Here is a 22,177-nt window from a genome sequence, read left to right on the forward strand (position 1 = left end):
CTAATCACCACTTAAAAGCACCTCCTCTCAATATTGTTGAATTGGGGATTAAGTTTCAACATGAATTTTGGAGGGAACATAAACACTGAAATGATTATACATATTTATTTAATCAAGTATCCAACAAAAGCAAATAATTCAAGCCCAAATCCATGCATCTTTAGTAGATAAGCAGTTTTAAGTTACAATTGACCTCCTGTTAGGAGGAATGGATGGATTTCCAAAAGAAAAAACAGGACTGAGGAGAAACTCTCCACAGTAACGTGCCACTTTTCAGAGGACAGACTACATATATGATTCCCATAATACTATATTTTTATTGTACCTTTTCTTTTCTTTCTTTTTTTTGTTTTTTTGAGACAGAGTCTCACTCCATCACCAGGCGCCAGGCTGGTGTGCAGTGGCGCGACCTCAGCTCACTGCAACCTCCGCCTCCCGGATTCAAGCAATTCTCCTGCCTCAGCCTCCCGAGTAGCTGGGACTACAGGCGCATGCCACCACGCCCAGCTAATTTTTTTGTATTTTTAGTAGAGACGAGGTTTCACCATGTTGGCTAGTATGGTCTCGATCTCTTGACCTCATGATCCACCCGCTTCGGCCTCTTAAAGTGCTGGGATTACAGGCGTGAGCCACCGCGCCCGGCCTATTTTACCTTTTCTATGTTTAGACACACAAATATCATTGCATTACAACTGCCTACAGTATTCAGTACAGTTATATGCTGTATAGGTTTGTGGCCTAGGAGGAATACGTTTACCACATAGCCTAGGTGTGTGGTAGGCTGAGCCATCTATTTTGTGTTAGGACACTGTGATGTTCAAAGGAGGATGAAATTGCCTAAGGATGCATTTCTTAGAATGTATCCTGCTGTTCAGTGACGCATGACTGTATTCCATGAGCAGTATAATCACTATCATAGTAACACATTAGGAGAGAATTCTCATTTTTAAATCCGATATAATTTATCACATATTGGTTCACACTCTACTGCTTTGCTTGCTTTTCTTTGGTTGTGGTTACCTGCGTAGAGCAGTAAAGTTTCAGAAAAACCGACGTTGCAAAAGGTCAATTATTCAATGAAGGAAAGATAAACCATTGCATTGGGGGACTAAAAGATACTTTTAAAAGTTCTCAGATTATCGATTTAACGATGTGTCACTATGTACTGAATAACGCCTTACATTCTTGCCAAGAGTATTTTGAAGGGAGTTTGTTAAAAGTATATCAAAGTCATTTTTGTGTGTGTGTGTGTATCACTGCTAATGGTGTCATTCACAAATTGTGTAGCCCATAATTCCAGATTTAATTCTACCTAAAAATATAGGTTATTGCAAAATGCCATATTAAAACTGTAAATGCGTGACAGGAAGATGGGGATGCAGACAAAGCAAAGGATGACACCAACTCCTTTTTTAAAGAAGCAAGATAGGGATTGGACAAAATTGGCTGAGCCATTTTTAAGGGATACTTTTAAGGGAGTGTTAATTCCAATTTAATTAAAATGATGCATTAATTGAAAATTGGGTTAACTGGTTTCCCTCGACTGCACCTGGGTTGTGCCAGTGCTCTCGGATTAACCTAATTGTATAGAGGTGCCCTTGTTTTCTAACTTCATGCACAAAGCATTGGAAATTATTTGTTTGCCTTTTCTTCTCCAAGAAAATCTTTTTCCAATTAGGCAAAAGGGAACTTTGAGGCAATGGTTAAAGGCACTCAATTTATAATTATGGCTGTTACCATTAACATTAAGCACTGGCATGGCTTTGTTGCAAGTTACCCACCTACACCTGCAAATCTGTCTTGCTGGCACACGCCGCAGCTCTCTCCACCCCGCGGTGGTCAGTGGTTGGAGCGCTTTAAGTCCTGCGAGGGCTGGGCTCCGAAGGAGGTCGGTCCCGGTTCCTCCCTGACCCAAGCGTAAGGCTGGGGAAAAGCGAGGAGGGACGGTCATTGTACTCTCAGGCCCCAGGAAAAGCGCCCAGGGTCGCACCACGTCTCGCTTTAGAGCAAAATTTCCCACATCGCGACCTTCCCTCCCTACGCGGGCAGTCTGAGAACACACCCAGTCACCTAGCGCGCTCCCCAGAAGCCGGCTCGGCTCACAGCGCACCCCAGCGGCCGCGTGGCCTCCTTCCAGCCGCAGCCACTTGGTTTCCGGAGAGCTCTCCGGGAGCCGCCGCCGCCGCCACCTCGGAACCAGGGGTCTCCGGAGCCTGCGAGAGCCGAACACTGCGGCACCCTAGAGAGGGGCGCAGCAGCTGCGCCGGCCCCGCCCACCACACCTGGACATCCTGAGGACCGCGCGAGGAGGGGCGGGGCAGGAGGCTGGCCTGGCGCTCGGGCCGCTTTGCCTAAAGCCGGCCCTACTAGAGCCGGACGAAGGGGGAGGGTCTCGAGGCTTGGTCCTGTTCTTCCGAGGGAGGGACCCCAGCTGGGGTGGAAAAGCAGCATCAGAGAGCCGCCGAGGCGTGCGGCGCCAACTATGGAGCCGGCCGGCCCCAGCTTCAGGCGGCAGCGACAGCAGCAGCAGCCCCAGCCGCAGAAGCAGCAGCAGAGGGATCAGGACTCTGTCGAAGCATGGCTGGACGATCACTGGGACTTTACCTTCTCTTACTTTGTTAGAAAAGCCACCAGGTAAGAGGAGGACCCACGGAAGACCCGGCCGGGGCATGGAGTGTGACCCGGAGCTGATTTTTCTCCCTATCGGATTTTGCCCTTCTTTCACCCGTTCCCAGGCCCTTTGCTTTTTGGAGTAGGTCCTCGGTCCTGTTACGAAGTAGAAACCTCAACTCTAAGCGAGCACAGTCGAAAAACTCAAGCGTCGGATATGATACAACTTGCTCACAAAGTTCAAATACAAAACTGTACTTGCCGGCCTTCCACCCTCAGCCCTGTCTCCCTTGGTATTCCCCGGGAACATGATTATTTTCATATCTGCGTACTCACTGGCCTTCCCCTGGCCCCTCTCTAGCCCCCTGATTCTCCTAAACCCAATCAGCAAAACCCAAACAGTTTCTGAGCCCCTTCCCTGCAGCTCCGGAAGCACCATTTCCAAGTCGGTCTCGGTGGCTCCGCTCCTCCCCCGTCCCCCCTTGCCTTGGCCCTGGCTGGGCGGGGAAGCCGGGGTTAGGGACGAGACCACGGGAAGCCCAAAGGCAACATGACAGAACCTTCCCAAAGTGAGTGGGTCGTCTTTTCCCCCCTTCTAGTCCTCTGATTGTCCCGCGGGTCTCCTTTCACTCGCTTCTCCGCCGAAGGCTGAGCCGCCAGAAGTAGAGCTCTGCCGAGTGGTTTGCGGCGCGCACACAAAGGGCGCGGGGCAGGCGCCGCCCGGAGCGGACCCCAAGGGGCAGCGGAGACCCCAGAGGCCGGCTCTTTCTGGTCGAGAGCCAAGCGCCGGGGCGGCCCTTGCGGAGGGCGGGGAGGAGGGAGCTTGTCCTTTTGGAGGCCGCTGCGCAGAGGGCAGTCGGGGCACGCGTGGGAAACGCTCGCGGGAGAGTTGGTGAGGAGTTGAGACTGGGAGCAGAGGGACAAGAAGAGTGGAGCGGAGAGTGCTTGGCGGACGGGTGCCCCGAAGCCTGAGGAGTTGGTGCGAAGTCGGGGTGCTCGGAGTCCAGGACGCACCCCTTTGCAGGAGTCCCCGCCCCTCTACCGCCTGCTCCAGGCAGCGGCGGTCGGGCAGTGGATGCTGGCAGTCTTGGCCGGAGGTGATGGTGGAGGAGTCGGTCCGGGTTCGACGCCGGACTCCCACCCGCCGGCTCGCGGCGGTGGCTCTGCGGAGCGCTCCCCGCCAGGGGGCGGCGCAGCGCGGGGCAAGCGGGAGGCGACGGGCGGCGGCGCGGAGGCCCGGGCGGTGAGGGAGCTGGCTCCCAGTCGCCGACCTCACCTCAAATCACCTGGGCTCGTTGTTGCCCCCGAGGAGCCTCCTGGAGTCCAGGATCGGGGAAGTTCGGAAACGAACTTCCTACGTTTGCTATGTTGCCCTTTGGAGACAAAACGAGGTACTTCTTTCAGCATCCCCCTATCCCCCTTCCCTGTTTCTCCGGGGGCGCGGCGGGTCCTGGGTGCTGAGTGGTGACGCCCCAGTGGCACCAGCGGGACGATGTATCATTGAAGATGGACTGTATAACTTTTGTTGTTGCTGCTCTCTTGCAGATGTATGTATTAACGAGGGTCTTAAATTAGGCCCTTTTTAATTTTTTTTTTTTTCCTAAGGAATATCCAGAGTTGGTGTCACTTTAATCACTTTGAAGGTTTTTTTGGCAGAGGGGAAGGCTCCGGGATTAATCTTTTCTCTTTAATGACCCAGCTTTTCTTTTAAAATCATCTTCCCCCGCTTTCACCTTCTTCCTTCAAAATCCTAAATCTTGATCCCTGAAAGTGGTTTCTTTTTCAAGGGCATGTTTCTGCGAGTTTAGGGTGAGATACTAAGGCCATGGAGGTCTAGAATGACCGGTGCTGTGGACCAACAGTTTTCAGGGGTCACCTGCCCCTCTGAGGACATCTGTACCCACTTTCCTTTCACTCTGCGCACTCCCAGACTTCTACTCTCCTTGAATTAAGGCTCATAGAATGGGGGGCTGGAAAACCAGGCAGATTTTTAAAAGTGTGTATTGGATGTGTTCTTTAGGCAGATTATAAGCAGTTTAAAGAAAAAAGTTATTGTCTAATAAATCAGCATAAATGTCCTTTCTTTGTTCCGTTTTTCTTTTTAAGACGTAAACTAGGTGTTGGTCGTTTTTGACTTAGTCATAGATAAGAACACTACACTTTCAGAGCCTACCAACACTTTGAAAGGGTAGCAACGTTTTAGTGGAAAATAAATTGGAAGAGCTAAGTTACATTTCGTTTCCTATTACTTTTTCTTCCAAGCAGCACAGGATCAAAATCCTGTTTCTCAAAATTACCATGCTCACTGTAAAATTTCATCAACTGAGGCTCTAAAAAAAACTTTAAAAGATTTTTCGGTTAGGGTTTTAAAATTATAGTTAATGTTGGCAATAGGCTGAACACTTTCTGTGATATATATGTGTGTGTATACATATTCTTAAGAGTTTGTGTTGAGTGTAAGTAGGAAAAGTGCAAAATATTTAATAATGTAGGCCCTCAATTTTAAGAGTTATAATGAAGTGCTGAGAGTTGTCAGTGCAAAGAATATAACTTAAGAATTTGTATGTAACCAGAGGTCTTTCATGGAACTATATTACCAGTTTGGTTTTATATTTGGTGGTATTAGCAGGAGACTTAAAATGTGAATAAAAGGTTGGACATTTGTTGATTATAAAAATGCCAAACCACTAAGCCCAGTGTGGTTCACATTATTGTGGTAAAAACTTATTGCCTATGTTTTAACTTTACAGCTAAGAATTTTTCTTTTTTAACTAGAAGCTCACATTACTTTGCTTTGCCCCTGTTTTTACACTTTGTAAGTGTAAAATGAATATTGTGTGTGATTCAGGAAACCCATGAAACAAAATAGTTTTGTAGATGCACGCAGCACATTTTAAGATTTAAAATGTATTTATATTCACTCAGATTGTCCATCTGCACCAGTAATCAGGCTTGCTGATAAAAACGATTTGTGCATTATTTAATTGTTGTCATTCGACATTCTTGCATGCTTTTCTATCCTTTTCTCAAACTGAATGATCTACATTCATTTGTAGTTATTGAACATCAAGGTTCTCGTATTCCCAAATTTTCAAACACCTGTGAATTTGGGTTGACCTTCAAAACGTTTATGCTATTATATTATATTATATTACATTCATCTCCAAACCCAGAGCTAATCACCTCATTAAAACTCTAGCTTGGGCCAGAAGCAGTGGCTCAGGCCTGTATCCTAGCACTTTGGGAGGCTGAGGCGGATGGATGAGGAAGTCAGGAGTTCGAGACCAGCCTGACCAACATGGTGAAACCCCGTCTCTACTAAAAATACAAAGTTAGCCGGGTTTGGTGGCACGTGCCTGGAATCCAAGCTACTTGGGAGGCTGAGGCAGGAGAATTGCTTGAACCCAGGAAGTGAAGGTTGCAGTGAGCCGAGATTGTGCCACTGTGCTCCAGCCTGGGTGACAGAGAGAGACTCCCTCACACCAAAAAAAGCTATAGCTTGGAGCTTTTTAGTTATCAAAACCTGTTTATGTCAATTTCAAGGTGTCAGTTGAATAATTCATAACATAGTCTGTTGGCATAAAAATTAATTTGAGACTAATAAATCACATCTGGAAAACTCCCAGGTCACTATTCTAGACAATTTGTAGTCCTAAAGGCCTCAGCTACTGTGTTAATTGAGGGCTTTAATGCGTATGCCTTTACAGCTGAAGCTTTCTTGGTGCTAATGCTGCTTAACAGCTGTTGTTATTCTTGGCAGCATATCAGAATAAAGTTATCTTTCATTAATTACTAATCAGCTCTGTGATTGTGGGTGATGTTTTAGGTTGTTTAGAATTGTAAGGATGACATAATGGACTTTATTGCTTTGTTTTATACCAGGCAAAAGCTTGAGAATATTTTGCATATACTGGAAATAAGAGATATTAAATGAGGGCAAGTTTTTATGACAGCTTGGATCAAAGTCCAGAAACAGAAGTTTTACACTCCCATGTAGCTTTCTATGATAGACTTTATTTGACACTGCAAAGCTGTGCTGAATTAATTGAGATTCCTTGTCCCGTGTTTAGAATTTTGTTTTTCATTTTTTTCCTTGTAATTCTTCTCTCATTTCTAAAAGCTGTAGCATTTTTATTTGCAAGGTATTTACATTACAATCAAATTATGTATATAAATATTGCTATGCATTTTTAAAAATTATTGTTTCTATAATTATATAGGAATATAAACCCTTCTGCAATTTTCAGACAAGTGAATTATTAAGCATATTTTGTGAGGTAGTTGTTAGTGTTGATGATAATAAAACCCTCTGGGCACTGACCCAGTCTAACTTTGATATTGTTTATAGTATTTTTATAATGGTAATTCTGGTGCAATAATGGCCCTTCTTTCCTTATGCTGTTCATAACCAGGGCCCATATAACCAGCTCTAAGCTGCCTGTTACTGCCCTTGAAGCATTCTTGTGGATTGCATTCTTCCTGCCTGGACAAATCCACACGAGCCCCTGACATAATGTTTCTCATTGCTCTTCTGTCTCTAGTGTTTTCAGAGTTTCAAATTCAGACCCATTTTAGGGCCTAAACTACATACTACATGTTACCTAAAAATACAGCAGAATTAATGCAATGGCAATTAGTATAGATGGATATCTTTAAATAAATCAATTTGCTTTGTATAACACAAACTTAAATAGGCTTGTATCATTCAGTACCTTTTTTTTCAGGCTGTCATCTATGATCTGTAGAAATTGTCAGTATTTTCACAAGTTAATATCCTCAATACCTCAAGATTAGGAAATTTTTAGTATTTTGATTATGCTATGCAACAAAACTTCTTTTATAAATTCTTCTGCTTAAATAAAAGATTTGACTCTGGTCTTAAGTATCAATTCTTTTGAAATATTTGGAATTCCGTTCAGGATGTATAGGTAACGTCTGTACCTTTGCTCTTATCTGATTACAGAGACTGTGTCCTACTTTGAGGCATTCCCTCCTCTAGATTTGAAAATACAGATTAATTTAGAAGTTAAACCTATAATTGCTGTGTCAGTATATATTTGTTCTTTGTTCCCACAGCCAATTGTGGAATAAAAACCTCTTCCTAGGATTAAAAACCTCTTCCTAGGATAAAAAACGTTTAGTAAAGACTGTACGACAATTAAATAAATCAGTGAGTTGATGGATAGTGAAGAGTTGAAAAATGACTAATTTCCGAATTTAGGATGCAGACTAGCTACTGACTTTGCAGGACTTCCTATGAAATTAGTTTAGCTGCATAGATGTAGATTCAGTTGGCCACTATTACAGCTGGTGAATGTGGCTTGGAAATATCTGTTATATCAGGTTCTCAGGGAAAAGTGCCTGTGAGCCACATACCTAGGAATAAAAATTGAAGAAAGTCTTTCCATATGAGTCATTCATTTGATATTTAGCTTTGTAATCTTATTTACTGACTTGATATTTTATTTTAAATTATTATTATTTTTACAATGTAAGTGCTTTATTCATTTTTTCTGAATGGTAGGAATTTTATATTTATTGCCAACCAAATGATTAAGGTAGGTAAAGTGAACTGAGTGTTAAGTTTATAAGAATCATTTTGATGAATATTCTAAAAATGTTTTAAAGCTTTAGAGATATATTTTTCTCTGGTTTTTGGTTTGCAATGCAAATGCTTTTAAATTTCTTATGTGCCATTGTTAGCTTTTTTAATCTTTGGAGAGGGGAGACTTTTCCTTTGATTCTGAATTGTAAAGTAAGATTAACTTTTTGCAAATTACCTTCTCTGAGTAATTTTATTTTACCTAAACTAGGGGAGAAAGGATCACCATTTGATATTATATTCATAGTGATAGTTATAAAAACAATCTTCTTCTCTACTTTTTGTTGAATGCCTATACTGAAAATATAAAAAGAGAAAAGATCCTGACCTTTTGAGCTGATGAAATAATTAAAACACACACACACAGGATCACTGAACTTTAGAGTTAGTAGAGATCATACAGTCTCATTTCTCAAACTTAAGTAATGTACTCCTGTTAAAGAAAGACATTCTTTTTGATTTCCAATTTATTAGAAAGCTTTTGGTTGCAAGTGACAGAAACTCAACTCGAACCCATACAAAATTGACTCACATAATTTTAATTTCTTGGGGTATTGGGTTAGCTGTGAATTTAGCTAATGAAATAATCTTGCCAAGATTCTGTCTATCGTTGTATCTATCTAACTATCTGTCTATTTATCTATCTATCTATCTATCTATCTCTATCTTTTCATCTATCTACTCTGTTTACCTGCCCTTCCTTGCATCCATCTATTCATGTATCCATTTGTTCGTGTATTCATCTATTCATCTATCCATCAGTCTTTTGGCCCTATGCTGTGTTGGCATTATTTTCTTGCATGCTTTCTTCATGTACTGAGAGTTTCTACTTGTTAGCTATATGTGGGTCTTAAACTTCTGAGATTAGAGAGGTACCTTCTTATCCATATCAGTCCTCCCCAGATTACTCTGGTCTTACCTGAGTTACATCCCTTCTCTGAACCAATCATTGCATTCAGGAGAGTAGGGTTATTTGACTGTTTTGTTGGGGCAGGTAGCCCATAAGGTGATATGTCATTGGGGAGGGGAAATACCCAAAAGAAAGTGATGTGGGCAGACCCAGAAGTTCTAGATATCTACCATACCTAGTGTTGACGTTCTTTTATTTTAATGTTAGTAAAATGTGGAATTCTTAAAAATAAATAAAAGCAGATATAATTTAATCATAGTTACAACATTTATGCAACTGTAATGCCAAAATTCGTTCTAGTTAATTATGAACAAAATGATAAAACCACAGATGTAGATTTACAGCATTCATTAAAACACTCTTGCAAAGTAAATATGGTTCTAACTAACTGAAGAAGAGTCTGGTAGGTCAGCTGGCCTTTGCTACAATTTGGCCTGTAATGATTCACTTCTCCCACTGGGTCTCTCTGAACAATCGTGAAACTTTAATTTCTCTAGCACAGCATACCAGCTTTCATTTTTTACTTGCTGTGAAAGCATATTTACATATTAAATTTACCTCTTTTATTTTCTCATTGACACAAATGTAAACCTTACAGCTAAAATTGCAGTGCAGTAGTTGATAATAAGATGGTCATTCCAGTAATTGAAAGCAATTTCTTTCACTTTCTTTTATTTGGATTATGATTAGTGTGAAAATATAAAATTAGAATATTTTATAGAAAAAAATGAAGATCTTCAAAACATACTTGTTCTGAATTCTCAGGGCTCTCAAACCTCAGAGAAATGCAAATCTAGTCTGATCTCTCCCGTATCTAAACTCCAAAGCAAACTGATTTATGTGTTTAATGCATAGATTCCAGTTATGTTTTCTTTCAGATGTGGTAGGTTTTCCTTTAACCAACTTCTTTTATACCACGTGTTGTGAATACACAGAAAATTACAAAACATTTTGTCCCTTCCAATTCTCAGTCAAATTTGAATGTAAAACCATATGAAGCAATTCTGCATTTTATTTATATTTGGTCCCAGTAAGCTTCTCAGATGTTTTCATAGCTGGAGCAAACTTAGAAATACTAAATAACTTTGGGCAGAGCCTTCATTTCCTTACCATGTCAGACCCAAATGAACTACTCACTATAACATCAGAGAAGAGGTTATTGGAAGATATCACTTAGAGTTGTCCAAAATCTCCTATTTTGTTTAATAATAGTCTGTTAATCGTTTAAATAATCTAAACCAATCCTTCTCAAAAGAAGATGTTGGCATTTGTTGGTGACACTTTTTTGTTGTTAGAGACTGTCTAGCACATAGCAGGACATTTAACATCCCTGAACTCGACACTAAATGCCAGGGCCACTCCCATCCAAGCAACAGAAAATCTATTCCCACACATTTCCAAATGTCCCTCAAGGGTTGGCACCACTATATGATTAGGAGCCACTATTGTGAACCCTTTAAAATTGATTTCTGTTTATGGTTAAGGGCCCTAGATAGGACAGCCTTAGGCTTCAACCCCAGACCTACTTTTTTAAGAGGAAGGCTCTAGGTACGTTATTTACTCTCACTGCAAAATGAGGATGATGGCATTTACCTTATAGTGTTCTTAAAAAAATTAAAGAAAATAATGCATGTTTCCTTATCTTTTTCGTAGCGATTTTCAGTAGTTTACCATTTTACTTTGAGAATCATCAGTGCTTTAAATATAATCACAGACTTTGATAGGCATTTCCTTATCCCGGTAGATGGGAATTAGAATGATAGCATAGTAATTTTATAGACTTTAAATGTCATTTAAATTTTTTAGATGAATTTTATTAATGGTTTGAACAGAAGCTTTTGTGGGATTATGTAAGGTACAGGAAAGGGAGCTAGAATGAGAGCCCAAACCCCCGATTTTGTGTCCAGCTTTGATTTTAGCTAACTTTGTGACTGGCTCAAGTTAATAAACCTCAACTTTAAGATGGGAGGTGAAGGAGGGTGAAGGCTCAAGGTGGAGAGATTCATAAATGAGCTTAAAAATCTCCTTCAGCTGTAAGAGTCTTGATTCTCACCAGGAGAGCCGAGTATCAATTTCTCAGATTGAATAGTTTCATTCTTTTAAGTATTTTTCCAAATTCAGGTAGTGTATCCAGGTCAAATTATGCAAACAACATAATGAAAACTGTATAAAAGAAGGATCCAAGAGCAGGAAAAATAGCCAACATTATTTTTTATATGAGTTATTTTGTATTTTCCCTACAGATAACTTTAGCATATTTCCATATAAGTTATCAATCGTACTTTCCAGTCAGAAAATTTAGTATACTCTTTGTAATACTGGTATTAGTGATTAATTCACATGATCGATGAAAAAGGCATTGAAAAGAGAAAAGAGGGTGGCATTTTAGTAGCTGACTTCTAAACACAAAAATATACTGTGCAAATCTTTAAAAGCTACCGTTCAATGGACTTGCTATATGTCCATTTTTGAGGGCCAAGTCTTGGTATTACCCTACTCTTAGAATTTACCCAGGTAAGTACTCTTGGATAAAAATGAAAACAGCCAATTTAATCCCCAAATTACCTTTAGCAGAGTGTTAAAGCATTGTTTTATCAGATATTAAAACTATGCTCCAATTTATAGTTAGAGCAATTATGAAATATTGCTGTGGTGTTCATCATAGGTAATTATTGTATTTTTTCTAACATTTGTTGTCAAACAGTTTTAACTCTTATATTTTGGGAAAAAATAGTCCCCAAATCTATAACTTATTTTTTGACAAAGAAAAAATAGTTTCCAAGTAGTAATGAAAAAGCAAATTATATTCTTGCATTTGTTTTCACAGTTAAACGTTCATCACTTAATATGAAATTCAGAAAATTTTGTTATGTGTAAGTGTAGAAATTAGTCTGACTCTATTTTTTTAAGTCTGTTTAAGTAATTTGAAAAAATCCTAACACAAAAACAACCCTCCCTCCCTGTCTTTTTCTTTTTAATATTAAAAACCTCTGTAGAGAAGTTATGGCTTTTAAATTAGGGGCTTAAGAAGAAGCAAGAGCCAACATCTGCTTATTCTGCTGTATAAGCCTGTTAAATAAATTTTCTTTATTTTAAAAAAAAATTAGTTTAAAACATATACTCCATGCTATGTTCAGTTAACTTAAAAACAATAACTATCATGAATGAAACCCGGTGTATCTGACTCCAGCATCATTTTCTTTGCTTTTCTTAAGAAACTTTCAAGGTAAATGCCATGATCTCCATTTTGCAAAGGGAGTAAATAATGTACCTAAGGTCATATTCTTGGAAAGAGGTGATTCTGGGATTAAAGCCTAGGTCTTTCTCGCGCAGGGCCCTTAATCACTGTGCTATACTGAAGGTCCGTGTCAATATTAATGGAAACAAAGCAAAGGCTCATAAATTTAATTTCATGAGGATTCTAACTCAGGAAGAGGTTAACGTTTTCTTCTATGGCCTCTTTCTGTGCAAGCACATTACTTAATGATGTGCCCAAAGGCTTTGCCCAAGTGAGTTTAGTTTCCAAATACAATTTCAGAGTATAAAAATTGGGAAATCTCAAATGACATTTTAAAATAGAGTATTTAAAAATTTACATACTACACCATTATACTTATCTTTTTAGTATTAGAACAAGAATACCCTAGTACCGTATATTTTCAAAGAATTTTTATCCTTTGATACATTGTTTTAGGCCAGAGTGCAAAACATATTAAACTAACTGCTTTACACGTAGGTTTCATCTAGTTACATTTTTAACTTGTGAGGGTTATTATGTATATCGAAATTTTACTTTGCCTTGTCAATTTTTCTTCTCTTTTCCTTTTCTAGAAGCCAAGAAATATCCTATAAACCCTATAAAATATTTTAATTAATTTTCCATTTCAAGACATCTGGAATATTGAATATGTATTTTAAGGCTTTTCTGTCTTTTTCAAGATTGATTTGTAAGATGAGTGAGCAATTCTACTTTGGTAGAAAGTAAAGTTATTGTCACAGGGAGATCCTTTGGACGTGTGTGTGTGTGTGTGTGTGTGTCCCTTTAGCTAATTATATTTGAAATGCATTTTTTAAACGAATTTGGGGGGCTTCTTTGGTTGCTCAGTGTGGGAAATGATATTTTTGTGAGCCCCAAGTATCATCTGTGGAATATGCATATTTGAAACAACAGGTGGTATTGGCGTTAGTGTTTTCTGAAAGGAATAACTTCCAATAATGATTTTGGTGTGCCCACCAGGGTTTCTTCATATCTCAGGATGTATTGTAGAAGTTTAAAAACAGAACTAAATTTACTCTTCTTAAATGGGTATTTAATACAACTCATTTATGATGAAAAAATTTTCTGTCTAATAAAATAGGTAGGAAATAAGTGATTGGAGGATAATAAAAGATTTTGGTGAGAAGAGGGGAAGATATGGATGGGATGTGAAATTCAGGCTCTTGCCATCAACTATAAATTATTGGCATCAATGTTCATTGCATTTTCCTTGGCTTTGGCCTTCTTCGCAGTGTGGAGGGCCTGCTGTCTTTCATTAATAGCTTTATAAAAGTTAAATCAACAGAAAGACTTCAAGAGGGCAGCTGGCCTTCTTCTCATTTCTTCCAGGTCTGCAGGGCAGTTAGCAAAGACACACTTATACATGAAAGTGAAGAGTCCAGATTATTTGTGCTTGTGGTAAAGGGTACAAATACCAAATACTTCATTGAAATTTGTTTCTGTTTTGTTGTTTTTGCTTGATGGCTATGACGTAATTTAAACTCTTCTCTTTTTTGTTTTTGTTTTGTTTTTTAAAAAGTGGTTTATTTATTTATTTTTTTTGGATTTTGTCAAGAATGCCATTCTAAAGTGTTTTCTTTGGTCACGTACTTTGAGTGTTCATGGCGCATGTTGCTGGCCTATATCCAAACCCAGTTAGGCACCCTCAGCCTGTAGGCTTGTATCACCAAAAACAACCTTTTTACTCTCACCCTTTTTCTGATTCTCTTGGCTGAACTTTATGAGGAAATAACAGCCATTGCTCCTTATCCCAGCCCTTTGTCTCCACTGGAATGAGTAATAGGGGTGTAGGAGATAGCAAATTCTTAGATATGTGGAAGAGATTTTGAAATGCTTCCATATGCATTTTCTAATTTGACTCATACATCAACCCTGTGCAGTGAGTAATGGAGCCAGAAGACTTTTACCCTAGTTAAAAATGAGGAAATTGAGGGGCAAAAAGAGTAAGTTGACGGACCCAAGGACCACTTCTTGTCCTATTCGTACTGTAAGCTGTGGTAGGGAGTATAATAACCTGTGAATACAGCAGCCGATTTTTATCACTGAAGAACTTAAACTCCAGTAAAAATGAACTCCAGAGAGTTGTAATTGGTTTAGCATCAGATCCATGTAGTGTTGGAACTGGAGCTAGAATTATTTCTGATTGCTGGTCTGATATTCCTGATTTTATACTCAGATGAAAACAGTCAGTACCTTACACTTCATAAAAGACCAGAATTGGTGCTATCTTGTTTGATTGTTTGATCAACGATAAAATGGAAACTTAGGAAGAAAATTGCTTAGTGCTAGTCACACATCCCATTAGTAACAAATGCTAAGATTAGAACCCAGGACTCATGGCTGAAAATGCAGCTTCTCAATGCTTTGTAATCCCCCCAAATTTTATCAATTAGTAAATCTCCCTTTTGTAAGCAGATTGCAATTTGTTTTGTCCCTATGCGATACATTATATGGGATGGTTTTGAGAGCAAACTAAATGAACTTGATTTAAGAATAAATTTTATTCTCTAGTTTTACTACAAATTATGAATCCAAGTGCTTTCAAAAGGTTCAGTTGTCATACACAGGATTACAGTGTGGTAGTTGTTTGCGCTCTTTCAGTGATAAAATTAGCAATTTGATAGCCTGGAGTTTATTAGTGTGGTGGATAGAACCTTCCTTCTCTTTGTTGCCTATCTGTCAACAATTTCAGTTAGGAAAAACTATATAGAATGACTACAGTGGCCAGATCAAATACAGGACACCCAGTTCATCTTGAATTTCAGATACTACCTATTCTGAAAACTTATTCATTATTTATCTGAAACTCATTTTTAACAGGTTATCTTGTTTATTTGCTAAATATAGCAACCCTGGGGGTGACTCTTTTCTTGATAACATTTATTATAGTTATTTTCAGTACATTGCTTTAGACATATAAAATGTGACCTGTTTTAGAAACATAGACATTTTGGAATTTAGTTTTCTTATGAACACTATTCTTAAGAATCTTTGTTCCCGGAATCCTTAGAAATAGTGTTTTTACCTTAGAACAGTGTGTGATCTTTTTATGACCTGGAGGTAAAGGATTTTATTAGAACGTGTCATAAGTCATCTCTCTCTATGCCGTCTATGCTTGAATTTGATTTTTACTTTCAGATTCAGCTAGATGTTATAGAGTGCCTTCTTCATGGCAAGCATTGATGCTCTGGGAACTTTTATATTTTTTATATTCTTAACAGCCTATAGTATCTGGAATAGGAGACCTGGATTTGATTCCTGGTGTTGCCACCAAGTAGTAGAATAGGTGGTTCAGACATTTAATCAGCTTCATATTTTAAAAAGTAGGATGATTAATGCCTGCCTCACCAGGTTTAAGTAAACTTATATGTTTTTTTTCTTTTTCAGTAGCACTAATGTGAATATTTTTCAAAACCCCCTAGAATTAAGAAAGAGAACGGAAAATAGAGATTCTATCTTAGGCCATCGAAGTGAATACCCAGTCATAACTACCACCGAGGTTTCTGGAATTCCATCTGTTGCTTTCTACTTTTATATTAGACGTGTTCACATTCATCTTTTCCATTATTTATTTGTATACCTTTACCTAACTTCATATGCCAGAAAAATCCAATGTGCGTGTAACCTCTGAACACAATAAAAACTTTTAAGTTTGAAAGGTAAGGTCATGATTATTTATCTGGAGTTGCTCATTATTCTGTCCCTGGTGCCCAACACAGTACCTTGCGGAAATCTCTGTCTTATGAGAATAATTCGTTCCAGAAAAAAAAAAAAAAGTTAATTCTATCAAAATAGAAAACAATTAATAAGAAGGTTTTTATTGGAGCGTTATCTTGAAAAATAGGACCACAGATAATGAAAATAAGTTTATATTTGAGCTGTTAATAATAAAATTGAGATTGTAATGAAACTCTGCTAATTCTTAGAATGAAACTCTGCTAATTCTGTTACAATTAATTGTAACAGAAGTGTAGCCATAAACAATTATCTTCAGTTCATGTTTGGCTTTTGCAGCAGGGTCATAAAGATAATTTTTTTTCCCTAAAATAGTTTTTTGAATTAATATTTGAAGGCTTCATTAGTTTTTCCCAAGGGGCTTTCTTAATTCAGAATGTAATTATTTGACTAATATTCTCTTTGTATCTGCTATGTCATTATCATTATTGATTGTTTCTTCAGTTGTTAGCTGGTCTTTAATTGGGGATAATGTTTAATTGTAAGTGCCTTTGTGTAATATTAGAAGGATTCTCCAACATCACTTTTATCTATGTCTGGAAAATCTACTTTGTCTTAGTCCATTCTGGCTGCTATAATAAATAGCTTAGACTGGATAATTTATAACCACAAATTTATTGCTCACAGTTTCAGATGCTGGGAAGTCCAATATCAAGACACCAGCAGATTCTGGTGGAGGCCTGTTCCTCATAGATGGCAACTTTTATGTGTCCTCATGTGACAGAAGGGCAAAAGAGTTAACAAGTTCCCATAGGTCACTTATAAGGGCCTACTATTAGGTTGTTCTTCCATTGCTTTAAATAAATACCCAAGGCTGGGTAATTTATAAAGAAAAGAGGTTTAATTGGCCCATGGTTCTGCAGGCTTTAGAGGAAGCATGGTGTTGGCATCTGTTCAGATTCTGGGAAGGCCTCAGGAAACTTTGAATCACATGGACAGTGAAGGGGAAACCTGCATATCATATGGTAAGAGAGTTGTAGCAAGAGCAGGAGCAAGAATGAGAACAAGGACGGGATGGTGGAAGATTCCATATACTTTTAAACAACCAACTTTTAAAGAAGGCTGTGAACTCACTCGTCATAAAGCGGATGATGCGAAGCCATTCATGAGGGATCTGCCCCTATAATCCAATTACCTCTCACTAAGCCCCACCTCCAATGCTGGGGATTACATTTCAACAGGAGATTTGGAGGGGACATCCAAACTACATCAGGCACTAATCCTATTTGTGAGGGCAGAGCCCTCCTAAGGACCCTACTTCCTAAACTCCTAACCTTCAGGGTTAGGGTTCAAGAGATGAATTTTGTAGGGACACATACGTTTAAAACATAGCATGTATCTTATATAAGAATTTTAATTTCTATTTGCAGGTGATTTTCATTTGCATAGAGACTGAAGTATTTTCAAAAATCAGCTGAGTATTTATAATCACATTAGTAGCTATTAGTCTCAAGAGCAAATGTCCACTCCACTTCATTCGGCCATATAGATTGTGTGCTGCAGAACTTCAAGGAATGCTCAAAGGGAAAGGTGTGAGAAATGATTTAATTTTATTTGTGGTTAGTTCATCACTGATTTTGATGTAATGATAACATGTGTTTTCCTATACAAGCATGTAATACAGGGACTCAGATAATCAATAATGTGTTCATGAGAACTCCCTTTCCCTATTACTGGTGGTTAATACAAATTGTTGATTGACTGACTGAATATACTACATCTGCTTTTCCTATGTCATTTAATATTGAGTTAATGTCTCTAAGAAAATATCCATAAGCAACATTTATGAGGCAAATGGAGTAGTCAAAAACACATAATATAGAATTTTTAGGCACTGGTTCTGCTTAAGACATATGCTGCATCAGGCACTGCAGGGTATTCAAACATAAGTTAGTCCTGGTCAGTTATGAGACTTACACATCCAAGAGGTGATGAATAGTAATCCCTAAAACACTAGGCTGATTTTCTGTAACAAACACACCAGCGTTTAGATATTCAAAAGACTCTTGTACCTTTTGATGCTTCAGGAGCCTTCATTTATTTATACATTTACTTTATTCAAGAAATATTTATTGAGGACCTACTACTGTATGTGATAAGCATTCATCTAAGTACAGGAGATGCAGCAGTGAACATGTAGCACTAATGAAATTTACATCTAGTCAGAGGGGACAGGTGATTTAACAACAGATTGATAAGAAAAATAGCAAATAGTGAGAATTTAAATAATATAGGGTAAGAACACGATGTGTCAGGACCACTTTAGGTGGAGCAGTCAGAGATGACCTGTTTGAGCAGGGGATGTGGAAGCTGATCAGCTACATGCCAATGAGCAGATAGTATTCCAGATGGGGCAGTTAGAACTTGGTGTGTTTCAGGAGTGCCAAGGATGCTGGCATGGGTGAGAGGAACCTAATTGTAGGGGATTATAAGAGCACAGGTTTTATTCGCAGTTCAATGAAAAGCCAAGTAGCATAGCTAAGATATTAACATACTTTGCTAAAAGTTTACTATGGCTGCTGTGTGGAGAATGAAGAGGGTAAATATGGGATCAGAGAGGTCAGTTAGGGGACTATGGCAATAATTCAGGTGAGAGATGGCAGGGTTTGGACCAGCGTGGTAGTAATGGAGATAGAAATAAACAGATTGGGATATTGGAAGTCAGGCTGGTAGAACTTGACTGTGCAACTGAATGTGAGAGTTGAAGGAAACAGAAATTTAGAGTAATTCCTATGTGTTTGGTTTGAGTAACCGTGGAGATGGTACTCCATATGTGGGAAAACAGGCAGGGAGTAAGGTGAGACAAGGTAAAATGGGTAGAGTCTTAGGAATTCTGTTTTCACCATTTTAAGTTGTCTAGACATCCACATGGAATTGTCAAGTAGGCAGTTTAATTTAAAATTCAAAAGGAGATCTCATTTGGGAGGCTGAGGAAGCAGAACATGAGGTCAGGAGTTCAAGACCAGCCTGGCCAACATGGCGAAACCCCGTCTCTACTAAAAATACAAAAATTAGCTGGTTGTGGTGGCAGGTGCCTGTAATCCCAGCTATTCGGGAGGCTGAGGCAGGAGAATCACTTGAACCTGGAGGAGGAGCCAAGATTGTGCCATTTCACTGTAGCCTGGGCAACAAGAGCAAGCAAGACTCTATCTCAAAAAAGAAAAAAAAAGGAGATCTCAGCTTCCCATTAAGAAGATAGAAATAAGTTGGGGCTAAGTTTTAGGTTTTAGGTGTGTCGCTGAAATTGTTAAAATGCCTATTTTTATATTGATTTAATAATTTAGTAACATGTCCATATTTAAGATCACATCAGATATGTTGACTTAGAAATATTGATTTTTTTCCTGTCTTATCTTTTCCAAAAAACAATTTTATTTGAAAGATTCCTATACACTTCTGGAAGCTCCACATGCATTTTTAGCATCAGTGTCTTTGGCACTATTAGTATAATTTTGGGGGCTACATAAGCAAATTCCAGAGTGCATTACCTTCACTTCTAAGGTTTTGAGATACCGAATTATCTTAATTAATTTATGTTGTCCTCACTGGAAATTTTGTCCTAAGTCACAGCATGCATCTATAAAACATTAGAACAATTATATAATTTTTAAAACCTGTGTAGGTATATGCTTGTGATTTATATAATAAACTTACCTACCACATTGCTTTTGTGCCTCTTCAAATTTGTAATACCTCTTTATCATAAAGTCAGTTGATTCATAAGGCAAGTAAGGTTGTTTTTCTTTAAATTACTCATTGGATTTTTTTTAAATTTATTTTTTAGTTGACAAAATTTTTATGTATTTAAGGTATACAACATGTTTTGATGTAACATTGCGGAATGGCTAAGTCAAGCTAATTTACATATGCATTACCTCATACTTATCTTTTTTTGTGGTGAGAACCCTTAAAATCTCTTTCAGCAATTTCTGAATACACAATACATTATTATTAACTATAGTCACCATATTTACAATGGATCTCTTGAACGTATTTCTCCTAAACTTTTTAAAGACTTTTATAACTGTATCCAACTCTTGAAATTATAAGGGAGGTAATATTTTTATCTTTTCATTTTAACCCATTGTATTCTAGAGGGGTTACTATTTCAGGGTAATGTATAGTTCACAAATAATACATCATTGTTTAAAATTAAATAATTAGGGGAACATCCCATGTATGAAGGACTTAGTAAAGACTCAGAAATAAGACAGTGTGTTCTTTTCAAACTCTTTTGCATCTTCTTTTTTTTACTTAATTAATTCGTATCTTACATATCAGTACATATAATCATGTTTTAATGTCTGCCTAATGTTCCCTTGTATAAATGTACAATGATGTATTTAGTCAGCCTTCCATTGATGATATTAGGTTGCTTCTTTGCTATAGCAAACAGTACTTCCTGTATATAGTAAATACCCCTGTATTTCCTTTGCCATATGTGCAAAATCTCTGGAACAAAGAATAGATACATTTAAAATTTGTTAGTTATTGCCTACTTGGTCCTCCAAAGAAGTAATACCAATCTTTATTACAGCCAAAAACATTGGAGAGTGACTATATCCCTCTACTTTCTCCAAAATAGTACATTGTCAAACTTTTTTATCCTGGCCTTCTGTTTGGTATAAACAATCAATTATGTCATTGTAGATTTGAGATTGCATTGCTTTTATTATAGAAAAATTATTTGAAATGTCCTCACTTATAGCAAATTTTTGTCTTTCAAAGCCAAGTTTGAGTTTTCAAAAGGGTCAAGGCTTATGAGAATATAAAGAATTAAATTCGCTGTTACCATCGGTTTTTTGGTTTTTGTTTTATTTGTTCATTTTGGGAGGTGGAGTGAGAAATAAGACCTAATTTTTAGATAACATTGGTATTTTTATTTGGATCTTAAATCATTTCAGAAATTTGCTTCAAAAGAAGAGTTCTAAAAATACCTAGAGTAATGACACCTATAACTGGTATAAGATGGCAGCTTTCTAAGGGGAACTGTTTGGATTGAACAACACACTTTGGATTGTGTAGGATCTGGCATGTTTGTTTTAAAAAGTCACCTACTGTGAAGGCTTTAGCTCAAATGGGTTTCTTTCATAGAAGTGTATGTTAAAAACATAAATGCCTTCAGTTTTCTTGGACTGCATTTTTAAACTTAGATAAGGCCTATCTTAAAATAGTTGTAGATAATCTAGAAAAAGAGATCATATTTTACCATTATTAAATAAACATTATTGGGATAATATTTACAGAAGTCTGATTTTTCTACAGAAGATTAAATTATTTGTATTTTTCATGAATCCTTCTAAATCTTATCTACTTTTGCAATATAGATATGACTATCTAAAATAGCCATATTAACAAGCCAAATTTAGACAAATATTTGTTTTAGTTTTCAAATATATTTAATTTCAGAGCAAGTTGTGTGTTTTAAACATCAAATTAACATCCATATTTATGTTTTCCTGAAACTATTGACAAATTTAGTGTCTTATTACTTTTTAATATAAACTTATTTGGGGAGAAGCAGACTTAATGCTTGGCATGCTGCAATCAGATATATATATATATATAAAATTATGTATATAGAAGTCCTCCTTTATTAACATGTTCATTGAAGCAATTGTTATCTATTGTTTTTCAAAATAAAATTGTCTTTTTGTTTTTTTGAGAGAGAGTCTCACTTTGTCACCCAGGCTAAAGTGCAGTGGTGCAGTGGTGTACTCATACCTCACCACAGCCTCGAACTCCTGGGCTCAAACAATCCTCCCGCCTCAGTCTCCTGAGTACTTAGGATTACAGGCACATGCTATCATGCCCAGCTAATTTTTAAATTTTTTTCTAGAGACAGAATTTTTTCACTAGCTTTCCCAGGTTGGGCTCCAACACCTGGCCTCATGCAGTCCTCCAACCTCAGCCTCCCAAGGTGCTGGAATTACAGGTGTGAACCACTGTGCCTGGCCAAAATTATACGTCTCAAGTAAACTATCTTACACCATAAGATTCCTGTTTTTATTTTCTATGACATATCAAATTATTGTCTCATCAG

The 22,177-nt window shown here is 37.9% G+C and overlaps 2 protein-coding genes across 8 annotated transcripts in view; one reads left to right on the forward strand and one right to left on the reverse strand.

Annotated features, from left to right (window-relative positions):
• Positions 1 to 658: 658 nt before the first annotated feature.
• On the reverse strand, positions 659 to 3,377 carry LOC116560881. The gene has a single exon (XM_032292437.1). It carries the CDS (start codon positions 2,449 to 2,451, stop codon positions 2,071 to 2,073), a length of 381 nt encoding a protein of 126 aa, XP_032148328.1. The 5' UTR covers positions 2,452 to 3,377; the 3' UTR covers positions 659 to 2,070.
• Positions 2,334 to 22,177, forward strand: part of PDE5A (phosphodiesterase 5A) — a 128,471-nt gene continuing 108,627 nt past the window's right edge. For 2 of the 7 annotated variants that reach the window (XM_032292429.1, XM_032292430.1), the window contains exon 1: positions 2,378 to 2,634. In XM_032292429.1, coding sequence (XP_032148320.1) covers positions 2,483 to 2,634 — 152 coding nt within the window. In that variant the 5' untranslated portion in view covers positions 2,378 to 2,482. Of the gene's footprint in view, positions 2,635 to 3,094; positions 3,180 to 3,435; positions 4,002 to 22,177 lie in introns of those variants that run through there. The other 5 variants (XM_032292433.1, XM_032292436.1, XM_032292431.1 and 2 more) reach the window with 4 other exon arrangements.

This window comes from Sapajus apella, unplaced genomic scaffold (assembly GCF_009761245.1).
Source record: "Sapajus apella isolate SASKATOON/1434 unplaced genomic scaffold, GSC_monkey_1.0 scaffold27, whole genome shotgun sequence".
NCBI classification, from domain to species: domain Eukaryota; kingdom Metazoa; phylum Chordata; class Mammalia; order Primates; family Cebidae; genus Sapajus; species Sapajus apella.

Bases quoted from the DNA above. Each gene is read 5' to 3' on its own strand.
- LOC116560881 (XM_032292437.1), bottom strand. From the start codon at position 2,451: ATGCTGCTTTTCCACCCCAGCTGGGGTCCCTCCCTCGGAAGAACAGGA.